The following is a 13109-nucleotide window of genomic DNA, read 5'->3' on the forward strand; positions in this document are numbered from 1 at the left end:
GTGCCAACTTGGGCCAGTGAAGCAACGTCCTCCACAACTAGACTGAAGAACAAAAGGATAGCAACTTGTCTGTTCCCCTTCCCCAATTCCCCAGCGCTGTTCCCATCCCCCCAATTCCCCAATAAAAATCGTAAAAAAAAAAAAAAAAAGATTTCATCTGCAAATAGCTCTACTTCTTCCTTTTCCATCTGAAAGTCTCTTATTTTTTCTTGCCTGACTGCCCTGATTAGAACCTCCAAGACAATGTTGAACAGCAGCGGTGAGAGTAGACACCCTTGTCTTTTTGCTGATCTTAGGGGGCAAGTTTTCAGTCTGTCACCACTAAGCATGTGTTAACTGTGGGTTTCCCTTTACTAGGTTGAGGAAGTAAGTTCTCTGCTATTCCTGGTGTGTTGAGTATTTTTATCATGAGAGGGTGTTGAATTTTGTCCCGTGCTGTTTTTCTGTGTCTACTGAGGACCAAGCAGTTTTTGTCCTTTATACTAATATGGCGTTACACTGGTTTTTGCACGTTGAACCAACCTTGCATGCCTGTGGTGCATCCCACTTAGTCACAGTACTTACCCCTTTTCCTATGTTGTCGAATTGTTTTCTAGCATTTTACTGAGGATTTTAGCACCTACACTCATTCATATGGAATACTGGTGTGTAGTTTTCCTGTGATATCTTTGACTGGCTTTGGCATCAGGGTGACACTGACCTCATAAAACAAGTTGGGAAATGTTCCTTCCTCTTCTATTTTTTGGAAGAGTTTGGAAGAGAAGTATCAATGTAAATTCTTCTTCAAACATTTAACAGAATTCACCAGTGAAGCCATCTATCTATCTGGTCCTGGGCTTTTCTTTACGCAAATTTTTTCAAATATCTTTAAATGTTATACACCTATTCAGTCATCATTTTTTAATGTACAAAACAGCAACTTTATAAGATTCAACTCAAGACATTTTTCCTTCTACACATTTTCTATTTGTGCCCATTGTCCAAACTCCACAAGGAGAAGAGGTCTTGGATCTTTCTCATCGATTTGAATCAGCTCTTCATGGTTCAGATTTGGTGGAGTTTTAAAAGTTTACTATTGGGTTGTCGGAAAAGTCAAGATGTATTTTGTCTCTGTTTCTCAAAGGTCGTTTATTTACATAAAGAACACAGATCAATCAATGATATATTACCCATTTTGTTCGATAACCTTTTGCCATCTTTCAGTGAGCTTCATAATTCCTCGTTCATAGAAGGACTTGTCTTTATTTGCGAAAAACTGAACAAGGTGATGATTTACAGCCTCATCTGAATTGAATGTTATACCACGCAAGGAGCTTTGAAGAGAGTGAAACAAGTGGAAGTCTGATGGCAAAAGGTCAGGTGAGTATGGTGAGTGTGGCAACTCATCCCATCCAAGCTCCAATAATTTTTGACAGGTGACCAAACTTGTGTGTGGTCTCGCGTTGTCATGATGGAACACAACTCCTTTACATTTAACAAGCTCTGGGAGTTTCTGGATGAGGGATTCGTTCAAACTGTCCAACTGCCGACAGTACACATTCAAATTGATTGTTTGGTTCCTTGGTAGGAGCTCAAAAAACATGACACCTTTAAAATCCCAGCACAATGAAAGCATATCCTTCCTCTGATGAATGTCTGCTTTCGATGTCGTTTGAGGTGAATCAACACGTCAGGACCAAGACCATTTCTGCACCACATTGTTGTAAACAATCCACTTCTCATCACCAGTTATCAGTCACTTCAAAAAGGGATCGTTTTCATCACGTTTAATAACCATATTGCAGATGTTTAAACGTGCCGTCAAATGAACTTCTTTGAGTTCATGCGGAACCCAAATATCGAGCTTGCTTACATATCCCAGCTTCTTCAGGTGGTCATGAATGCTTGAATGATGGATGTTCAATGTTTCTGCAATCTCTCATGTTGTGTAACGTGGGTTTGACTCCATCAATGCCTTAATTTTGTCGTCATCAACTTCGGTGGGCCTCCCTGACCGAGAAGCGTTGTTGAGATCAAAATCACCAGCCCAGAATTTCGTGAACCACTGATGTTCTTGTAGAGCATTGTTACCGTCAACTTTATGCAACTTTTCGCAAGCTGACGCGTGTTCTTCCCTTTATGGAAGTAAAACAGCAAAATATAGCAAAAATGCACAATTTGGTCTTCCATCTGCAACTTGTTGTAAAATCTCCAAAACTCAACCAAATTGTTCAATTTTTTTTAGAATGAAGCTAGAACTGTCAGCTGTCAAATGACATAGCAATAACATAGATGCGAATGACTCCAGTACTTCCAAAAATGAACTAGTGTCATCCGTCGCAAACATGCGTCATGACTTCCGACAACCCAATATTTGCTTTAAAATTCTGGGTATACCATAGATTAAAATTTGTATGGATCAAAACTACTCAAATTTTCCTTGATATTTGTGGCATTACAGCTTTTTTTTAAAAAGATTTTATTGGGGATTTGGGGGAGGGGAACAGCATTGGGGAATCGGGGAAGGGGAACAGACAAGTTGCTGTCCTTTTGTTCTTCAGTCTAGTTGTGGAGGATGTCGCTTCACTGGCCCATGTTGGTATTGTGATCATTGCACTCTTCCCGGGTGAGGCAGTTGCTCGCCGGCCATTGGACGGCAGCTCACGAAAGCTCACGCCCGCAGCCGGCCAGCCCCATGCAGCCTACGCCATCGCCGGCGACTCAAAGCAGCCCAGCTCCATGTCAAGCTGCTGTTCACCATCTTAGCTGTAGAGGGTGCAGAGTTACTCGCCCTCATGTGGGATTCAAACCGGGGCCTTGCTGCTCAGAGCTAGTGTCCCAAGCCAACTCCTAACCAATGTGGCACTCGGCATGTCCCAGCATTAAAGCTTTTAAGACACAGGATTTCTCCATTTAGCTAGCTGATATTATACTTCCTCCAGCACGTCTTTCCCCTTCAGTGACTCACAAAAAGTAATCCTTCCTGTTTTCATAACTGAAACAGAACCTGGCCAGCACCACAGATGGAGACTTGTACGGAACATCTGTACTTCCACCCAGCGCCCCAGCAGCGCTCCCACATGGTGTCGTCTGCTTTGGTGTTTGTATCTCCAGCCCTTCTCCAATGTTTGCTGTGGGTTTTCTTACAGTATTTGCTGACAAAGAAATGCATTTTCATTTGTCATCACAATGTTTTCAGCCATTTTTACCAGCACAGGAAGGAAGTATTTCCCCCAAAGCATGAGCCTTTTTATCTTTTACAATTAAGAAACCTCAGAAGAGGGCCGGCTAAGTAGCGTGTTGGTTAAGAACTGGCTTGGGATGCCAGAGGGCCCCGGTTCGGATCCCACATATGAGGGCCAGTGACACTGCCCTCTACAGCTAAGATGCTGAACAACAACTTGACCTGGAGCTGGGCTGCTGTGGGCCGCTGGCGATGGCGTGGGCTGCAGTCCCTGCAGCAGTGGGCTGCCATAAGCTACCGTGTATAGCCAGCAGCCAGCGTGAGCGGCCATCCAGAAGCCGGCGACTGATCTGCCTCACCCGGGAAGAGCGCAATGATGGTGCCAACTTGGGCCAGTGAAGCAACATCCTCCACAACTAGACTGAAGAACAAAAGGACAGCAACTTGTCTGTTCCCCTTCCCCCAATTCCCCAATTAAAAAAAAAAAAAAGAAAAAAGAAACCTCAAAAAAGGTTTCTAAATATTTATCACAAAGCCACTAACATCTTCTGAAGTGTTGGCTTGAGCCCTGAATGGCAGTATGCATCCTCTACGTCCTGACAAGCTCTGTCTCGTGTTGTGGTGTGTGGCATGGGACAGCCTCACAAGCATGGTGGCATCATGCTATCCTGAGTCAACCTCCCCAACCACAGCATACACCCCTCGGGAGGCTCACCAAGGACAGGGGTGGTTCAAATCCCCCATTTTAAACAGGCTTCTTAAAAAATGATACAATTCTGGTCAAATTCTGGGGGTACGTGATGACAGAGCCTGACTTCACAAAGTAGCTAAGGAAGCTCAAGGTGGGAAGAAGGCGTCCACACTGCCATGCTCTCCTCGGGGCTCACACGATCATCTCATCTGCCATGTGCCAGTTACCTGCAGAAATGCCACGGGTCCATCTGAGAAAGGGTAGTACACATAAAACCAGACAATCTGAAGATACTGGGTCAGCAGGCATGCACACAGTGCAGCATGGCACCTTGCACTGTGCTGACGTGGTAGGAAGCTGGGACCAGTCTCCACGCGTTCGAGGCGGCTCCCTGAGCCAACACAAGAACCCCAAGCGGGCACCAGTGTCAATTCAGACACATCACAACTCACTTTTTCACTTTTTCAGTCAATCACATAAATGGAGCCAACACTTCGGCAACAAGGTTGTTACTGTAGCAGTTTCACACCCGTCTCGTGTTGAGTGGGATCCAACCCTCCCCGCTGTGTCCCTTGGTATCGATGAGAAGCACCTCCTGATAGCATTGCTGCCTCCCTTGTTATGAATAAGAAAGCATCTTCTGGTATCGTCACAGTTATCATTGGTATTTTCAAACAGAAACACGACAGTCTCTGCCGATGCCAGCCTTCCTTCAGGTCTTTACTAAGAACCACGTGTCTCCCCCAGTGTCTACCCGCTGCCTCGTAGGGCTAACCCTGCTGTTTTATTTTTATTTTGTTACGTTATTGTGAATGGGTATTTTGCCATGAAGTGCTTTAGCTGGTTGTTGCTGGTATACACAAAAGCGACTGATTTTTGTGCATTTATCATTTGTCCAGTTACCATATTGACCTTTCTTATTAATTGTAATCATTTCCTAGTTAGTTGGCTTGTGTTTCCTAGGTACATAATCATATTATGTCCCATCCATTCTAATAGCTACATATACTACTTCTTCAGCGCTTACTGCTTTGGACAGAATATTTAATAGTTCATTTGTTAATTGAAGAATTATTTCTTCTCTGCCCTCCAGAGCTTATAATCCCAGTGGTTAACGACAAAGAGGCAAAATACAATATATCAGGTGGAAGTAGTAGCTAAGGAGAAAGACAAAGCAGACGAGGGGATGGTGGGGCTTCCAGGTTAAATGAGGTGAGAGCACTGAGGTGATACCTCAGCGAAGACCAGAGCAGGCGAGGAAATCAGCCACATGGGTATCTTGCGGGAAAGATTCTGGCCCAACAAACAAGGGCAAAGGCTCCTGAGGCCCCACCATGCTGGCAAGTCTTGTAGCAGCAGGGAAGCCGCTGTGGCCAGGTGCCCAAGGGCAGTGGCGGTGGGGGAGGGAAGCGAGAGGGGGGTGCAGGAGGCCAAGTCATGAAGGGCCTGGGGGCCACTCTAACAACTCTGGTCTTTATGCCAAGAAGCTACCAGAAGCTACCAGAACAGGTGGTCATCGTCTAGTGAGCTGGTGGGTACAGGCAGGGCAGGGGACAGAAGGATGGCAACACCTGGGGACCTGGTGGCTGGGCAGGGCAGGGGACAGAAGGATGGCACCACCTGGAGACCTGGTGGCTGTGCTGGGCAGGGCAGGGGACAGAAGGATGGCACCACCTAGGGATCTGGGGGCTGTGCTGGGCAGGGCAGGGGCTGGACACTAGTTAGGAGGCTTCTTCATCAGTCCCGAGAGGGGGACGGTGGTTTTGGTTATGGTGGCAGCAGGGAGCAGGTTAGATACAGTCCGAGTCCGTCTTTATTCTGAAGCTAGAGTGAGGAGGCTGTCCGGATGGGGGGATGTGAGCTGTGAGAACAGAGGGTTAAGGCTGACTCCAGAGTTTTAGCCTGAGCTAACTGGGATGCAAGGGCTGCGCATACTCAGGCGAGGGCAGGTGGGAGTGGGAGTGGGCTTGGGGAGGAGGGGGAAGCCCAGAAGTGCTAAGTCCCTTACTGGGATCCACGTGAGGGTGTCGGACACACTCCTGGATCCGGGGTCTGTGGTTGGGGAGGGCATCAGTATGTATGGGGGTCTTCACAGCACATGAGCCCACACAAGGCCACCTAGACAGAGAAAGGCCATAGTGAGGAGGGGTCAGAGAGAAGACGAGCAGTGGCTGTGAGCTTGGGAGGAACCTGGTGAGGGGGGCACCCTGGGAGCCAGACAGGACCGCGTTTGAGGAGGGGCAAGCAGCAAGTGCGAGAGGCGGCGACAAGCTCCGAGACACTGTCAGGGGCTCAGCAGGGGCGCCTGGAGGCCCTGGCCAGAGCACTGCCAGGGAGCAACAGGGCAGACCCAGAGGAGGAGCCACTCAGGGGACCAGAGGCGGCCAGCTCCGAGAAGGGGTGCCATTTGTTGTCAACTAGAAGGGAAGGGCCTGTGTCCATCTTTAAATCATGGACAGGGGAGCCCCACAAGTGAACCGAGAGGCAGGGTGCAGACGACCCCTCCCAGTAACAAGAGTGAGCCCGTGAGCATGGGAAGGCTGGAATTCTGCCAACCAGTTCTCGACAGAAGAGAGGGCGGGAGCTGGGGCAGCACTGTGAGGGGAGCAGAAGGGCTGCCCTAAAACGGGCCACTCTGGCATACCGAGTATTTTGAACTAAAGTCACTTAAGAAACCGTGGTGCAGGGAGCACAACCAGGAGAGCAGTCTCCCGTGTGAAAGGTGCCTGTGCTGCACTGGGAGGCAGAGATGTGTTCTCACCAGAGACGGGAATCCAGGCAGAGAAGTCCCTATAAACAAACTTTGTTACTTTGTCACTAATTTACTCCCCCAAGCCCAAACTTCTTTGTCTTGCCAATTCTTCATAAGTTTACTGTTTGCCTAAAAGGTATAAAAGCTGCCTGCTTTGGTCACTTGAGCCTATTTTTATGGGTTCCTGTTTGTACAAAATTAAATTGTTTTTTTCTCCAGTTAACCTGTCTTATATTAACTATCAGGCCAGCCAAAAACCTAGAAGGGAAACGTTTTCCGCCCCTACGACTGCAAGGGCATGCAGGCTAGAGGCGGGGGTGAAGGGTCACGCAAAGGGCTGCCACGCCGAGGGCTGTGCCTCGACGGGCATGCGGGACACAGCACCGGGACAAGGTGAGAGGCTAACGTTTACAGAACTTCCAAGCAGATGAGAGACTCAGCCGGCGGCCATCTGGGGAGACAGGTGCGGGGAACAGTCACCACCAAACACGGTCCCTCTCTGTGAGGAGAGCACCCTGTGGGGGTGCCCGGAAAATGCGGACAGAGGCTGTTCTCTCAGACAGTAGTTAAAGTGATGAGTAAAACAAAGCGACAGACAAAGGGTGCAGGCAGGAGCCCCGCACCCCAACAATTCGTTCAGGGCCAGGCAGCAACAGGCCCACAACTGGGCTGTTTTTAAAGGCCCCTTTGAAGCTAGAAATGGCCAACCCCAAGCTCTGGCCTCTGAGCTTCAGCGTAAATGCTGGCTAGCACTCCCGGGAAGCACCATGAAGGGAGCCGGCACCTTCCCCCTCCCCCTCCCTCCTTCCTACTGCCTGTGGATGTGATGTCAGGAGCCCTAGCAGCCATTGTAGACCAAGAGGCGATCGCAGAAAGATCTGGGAAACACAGGAGTCAAGAACACCCCTGGAATTTGGACAAACCCTAGCGAGTGGCAGGAGGCCGCACTCTCACCTGAGGTGGGCTGGCTGGGTGCTGAGGAGAAGGTCTGGGGCGGGCAGGCCAAGGCCAGGCACTGCTCGGTTTGTATGGGCTCGCTTCCATGCGCCGCAGGCACCCAAAGGTGGCTAGCTAACGGGGGGGATTTGGGGAGGGGCCTGGCTGGAGGCAGGGGTATGCGGGCATAAGCAGAGACATCTCCAGAGCCAGCGGGTGAGCCAGAGGCTGCAAGACCCCCAGACCAGAGGACGCCGAGGAGGAAGAGCAGTGAGGAGGGAGGACCACCAGAATGGTGCCCCGGAGGCCACATGAAGGAGGCGGTCGCCGGGGGCCTGGCCACTTCAGCAACATCAAGTTGACAGTAGCCTTGACAAACACGTTTTTGGTGCAGCATTAGGAGCAAAAATCTGACTTAGAGAGACCCGGAAGAGAAAAGGGAGGAGGACACGGGGCCAGAGAGGGTTTGGTTTAGGATGGGGCAATCAGAGTCATCTGCACACTGACCCAGTGAAAGGGGGAAACTGAGGCAGGAGAGCACCAAGCGCTGGAGCCGCAGGCAAAGGGGCTGAGCTCCAAGCACACGCTGACTGTGGGCAGGGCAGCTCATCCACACCACAAGGGTGCAGGGCAGAGGCTGAGGGTCGTAGGGTTGTGATGGGAAAAGGGATGAGGGCGCAAGGCCCTGGGTGGCTGTGTGCTGGGAGGGAAGGCTGAGAGAGGCGGGCACAGAAGTGCCAGCTGGGAGCACAGGGGTTCGCGGCCATCAGCAGAGTGGGGTGTTTTTCTCTACTGAGGCACATCTGGCTGAACAGTTCAGGCATTAAACTATTTAGGAGTATTTAGTTATTAACTATTAGTTTGTAGTTATTAAAACAGTAGATGATTTAAGTTTTCAAAATAACGGTCCCCCAGTATAAAGACTACAACACAGAACACCTGAAAATAGCTAGCGGCTGCCCATAGCAGACACGGTGCTGTCACGTCCAGGTCGGCAGAACACCCACCCCACCCAGAACCCCACAGGGAATGCCGGCCAGCCGTGCTGCACGGCCGGCCACCGCTTTTCCCTGGGGCAGCTGTCTTCCTGGCCTGCTCCTGTGCCTGACCTGCAGATGTGGCTGGCCCGGCACTCAGAGGCCCTGCTGTCATGACCTCTGTGTGGCTTTGGGAAGTCCTCAGGCACATCGCCCCGATGGGTGTGCCTAGACTTGCACACCGTCCACAGTGCTTCTCCCCAAAATACAACTAACAGGGTCACCCACTGAAGCCACTGCATCCAGCCCTGTAGGTCGCAGGAGCAGACAGTGCTTCGAGGCCTGAAGACTGGAGACTGGGGAACGGGTGCCCGTGGGCCAGAGACAGCACCAGGGTCTCCAACATAACCCTACCACCTGCAGAGGGAGGAACTGGCTGACTCTGTACAAAAACCTAGAGTAAAAAGCAGACCTAGCCTACAGCCCCCTCTAGGACGCAGCATACCAGGACCGAAACCCAGAGCCCGCTGTCTGTAGGTCCAAGCTTAATGTTTACCAGTGTTTCTCAGACTTGAGAACTCACAAACCCCAATCCGGCCAAGGCCAAGTGTAGAAAACTGCCCTGAAAGTTACAACTTTAAGCACATAACTGTCACCCACACTTTCTAGGACGAGCACAAACCCAGGCTTTGAAACCACAGGGCAGTGCTTGGTCAACAAGACTGTAACCAAATTAAAAGCAGAAAATGCAAACATTCCCGTAGAGAATTCAAAGACCCAGGAGGCTTCATCTACAGACCCAGTGACAAGCAGCGCCCCCGCCCCCCAGCCTGTCACCTGTGAGAAGATGGTAGCTGGGAGGCTGGGGACCCTCTGGCTGAGGCGCAGAGGCTCTAGGCAGGGACAGAGGTGGGCCCAGGTGAGACTCGAGGAAGAGCCAGGGCCAGAACACGAGAGGGCTCCTAAGAACCGCCCTGTGAGGAGAACCTAAGCAGCAGCTCTGTAAGGCCAGATCCCGTCCGGCGGTCCTCATGGGGGTGATTTTGCCCCAGGGGATATCTGGCCATGTCTGGATGCATTTTGGGGGCACGCTTCTGGCACCTGTGGAGTAGAGGCTGGGTGCTGCTGGGCATCCGTGCCAGAATGTCCCCCAGGACAAAGGACCACACGCCTGCAGAAGCCTGCGCCAGGCCACCCGCCGCACATCAGGTGCAAGCGAGGAGGGGCCCAGGGCAGCAGTGTTGCCAGGTACCCAGGGTCCCCACTAGCCCTGAGGCTGAGGAGCCCACCCCAGCTTCCAACCGTCCCAGCAGTGAAGACTCCCAGCCTGAGGGACTTGTCAGGAGAGCAGGGGACATGGGCCAGGCCCCCCGCCACAGGACAATGTGCCCTTGGGCTCGAAGCACAGGAGGCACCTTCCAGGACCCCAGCACCTCAGCCCACACCCCACCCTACTCCAGACCCTACAGCACAGCTCCTGTGCCATCAGCCCTCCCGTGTTTTGCTAATTTCTGCATCAGCAAACGCTTCTAATCCAAGGACCCTGGTTTCCCAGTGAAATCTCATTATCCACTAGGAATTATCCTGAAAACTTCCGGGGAAAAATGTTAGCTCAGCAGTGACACATGTCAACAGAACAGAGGAATCATTATATGGGACCTAAACAATCTGGGAGGGCAAATGGTGGAGGGAGCTTCTCTGATTGCAAAAATTCTGCTTTTACAATCATTCTAGAAAAGAAAGAAAGCTTTTTAAATCCGGCAGGCTCACTTGAAATGACATTATAATATTTCTCTACTGTGTGAGTATCTGCATGACTATTGTAATCAAAGGCTATAACAGCTCTGGCACTCAGACTTCACTCACGATTATCAAACAACAGCCGGATTCGAAGGAGAAATCCCTTCCTGTCTGATGTTTCCCAGTTGCCAGCCAGGACCAAAATGGCGATCCACCACAGCTCTGATCTTTGGACCTTGTCTGTCAGTTCAAGCGACAAGCCTGACGGTGGACTGAGACAAAAGGCCAGCAGTTACCAGCTCTCCCTCACTCAGGCCTCCTCTGCTGGGGGGAGGGGGCAGAGAAAGGGGCGAGCCTCAGTCCCAGTGATGTGTGCTTGCGGGCCTCTCTGGGCGCAGGCTGAACATGGATGAGGATGGAAACACCGACCACCTACATTTTTAGGGGTCCCGCAAACAGGCGCCTGGTACACCAGGTCCCTTCCTTCATCAAATGATGTGGCGAGGGAGAGAGCTGCTCAACCACAGGTTAAGGAAGAGCAGACACCTGGCTTCGGCTTTCCCGGGTCACGCCCACAGCCACCGTCTGACTTCCGTCGCATATCTTCTAACATGTAGTCCCCCATTTCACACTCAGGTGACTTCGCTGCATTGCCTACATTTGACAGGAGCAAATGATGTCAGAGCATTTAAGGACCCTGCCCAAGGGCTCCCAGGAAGTGGTGAAGTGAGGGGGGAGGGATTCAAAGGCCAGCAGGCTGGTTCAGAGCTCACGGCAACCCAGCCACACTGCACCCACCACCACGGGTCACCACTGAGGGGGACACAGACACTGGGGCCATACGGGAGGAGAGAAATAGTACCCGGCCACCCAAGAAAAGAATCCAGAATCACTAAGGCTCAGCCACAGCTGTCCTGAGAAGGTCACGACCTTGACCTTTTAAGGCATTTATTCCCAGGTGCTTCATTCTAGTCAATCACCATCAAATCCCCTGCTAACTATGTAGGAGCAAGCACGGGCCCTTCTACTGGGAACGCCAACTTCATCCTAATGGAATCTGACTTGGCTAAGTGATCATCCAAGGTCACCCAACCGGCAACCAAGTGGCAAGGGCTGTATTTCAGGTTTGGTGACCAGCAAAATGGGTTCCCATTAGATCGTTAGGGCTCTCCTCAGAATTTCCCTAATCAGTGACTGGGAGGCAACACATCAGCACCTGCTGAAAGTAAGCTTCGGGGGAGCAGCTGGACACCAACCAACCACCAGTCACGTCGGGCACTGTGGCTGGGTGCCCGCGACCCCATACCCCGGAAACCCCGGCCTCAACCTCCGCCCCAAGTCACCGGCCTGCCTACCGCCAGGACTGGCACTGGTGCACTTCACGCTCTTTAAGGCGAAGGGGCCACAATGCGGCTCCGGAGGGCGAAGCCGGGCGCCAGGCAGACGCGCTCCCCGCCCTGCCACGAAGCCCTCCCAGGCCAGCCAGGGGCAGCAACGGCCAGATGCCACACCCGCCGGGCTGGCCCGGGGAGCCGGCCCGGCAGACCCGCAGGCCGCAGCCCCCGCAGGCCGCAGCCCCCGGGGAGCCCGACCCCCCAGACCTCGCAGACCCGGCCTCGAAGACCCCATACCCGCAGGCCCCCAGACCCCGGGAGCTCGGCCCACCGACCCCCAAACCCCGGGCCCAGAAGCTCCCGCCCCGTGGACCCCCCACACCCGCAGACCCCGCCGCCCCCGAGAAGCCCGACCTTGCACACCCCGCAGACCCTCCAGACCCCCCAGACCCCAGTAGCCCGGCCCCCAGACCCCACTCGGCGCCCAGGCCACGCCCCTCCCCCCGCGGCTCGCTGGCACCCGCAGGCGCCGTCGCCCCGCCCGCAGGCCCACCTTGAGGGTCGGGTACTCCTGCACCTTCAGGGTCATGGACAGCTGAGCAGCCGACTCCTGCACCGCCATCTTGGATCCGCCAAAACATTAGCGGGCGGAGGGGAAAGGCCGCGAGGCACGCCGGGTAGTGACGTAGTGGGTGGGGCGGGGCGGCTAGATGGGGCGGGGCGATGCGTCTGCCCCAATCGTGTCTATCTACCGGCCTGGCGGCGTGCGCGCCGAAAGGCGTCCAGCCCAACCAATCAGCACCTGCCTGCCTCTAGTTCAGCCAATCAGCAGGAAGACCAGCAGGGCGGTTCCCTTCTTGAACTCAGGGTCCGGCAGGACTTCCTGGAACCTGTGGTTGCTACGCCTTGTCCAGCCGTGTTGCTTCGGCACGCGCGCCTCCCAGTGTTCCCGGGGTGGATAGGGGACGGACTCGGTCAGCTGCAGACCTGTCCGGGGCTGGGACCCGCGAGGGGCCCGGCTATGGGGGCCACAGGGCTTCTGCGAGGCTACCCTACAGGCTCTAACTTGTGGTGGCAGTGACCCCTCCAAGCTGTGACCCTTTGAGGCAGTGAGCCCTCGTGATAGTGGTCCCTTCTCATAGTGACACCTCGTGGTACTTCTTGGTAGCGTTGTGGCAACGTGGCCGAATTATCTGCAGGCCACCCCTGCATGTCAGCTGACTTCCTTCCATTGGGCCCCATTTACACAGAGTAACAGCTGCTGGAGTCCTGGAACGCCAGGTTTTCTATTGGAAGGGGAAAGGGGGAATATTGTGGATGCAAAAGGGGCCACAGGTTAAACCTGGCAAGCTTAGGAGACTAAAACTAAGATGGTATGAACACACACAAAATTTTTAAATGGGCCGTGGTGGGAAGTCACATCTTCAGCTTCCTAATTAATTTAATCTGTGCCTTTTCAGTGGGCCTGTTGTCTTTCTGTACCTAAGATAACATCTTTAATCTTTTTTCTGGACCA

The 13109-nt window shown here is 52.6% G+C and overlaps 1 protein-coding gene across 5 annotated transcripts in view; it reads right to left on the bottom strand.

The window, feature by feature from the left end:
- Positions 1 to 12260, bottom strand: part of MAEA (macrophage erythroblast attacher, E3 ubiquitin ligase) — a 31342-nt gene extending 19082 nt beyond the window's left edge. Inside the window, exons 1-2 of one of the 5 annotated variants that reach the window (XM_019658037.1) lie at positions 12147 to 12233; positions 10696 to 10913 (exon numbers count right to left, since the gene is read on the bottom strand). Coding sequence is in view for 3 of the 5 variants with exons in the window: in XM_019658040.1 (XP_019513585.1) it covers positions 12147 to 12215 (69 nt within the window). In the remaining 2 variants the exon portion in view is untranslated. Of the gene's footprint in view, positions 1 to 10385; positions 10581 to 10695; positions 10914 to 12146 lie in introns of those variants that run through there. The other 4 variants (XM_019658040.1, XM_019658035.1, XM_019658038.1 and 1 more) reach the window with 4 other exon arrangements.
- Between the last annotated feature and the right edge of the window lie 849 nt (positions 12261 to 13109).

This window comes from Hipposideros armiger, unplaced genomic scaffold (genome assembly GCF_001890085.2).
Source record: "Hipposideros armiger isolate ML-2016 unplaced genomic scaffold, ASM189008v1 scaffold_282, whole genome shotgun sequence".
In the NCBI taxonomy this organism is placed as follows: domain Eukaryota; kingdom Metazoa; phylum Chordata; class Mammalia; order Chiroptera; family Hipposideridae; genus Hipposideros; species Hipposideros armiger.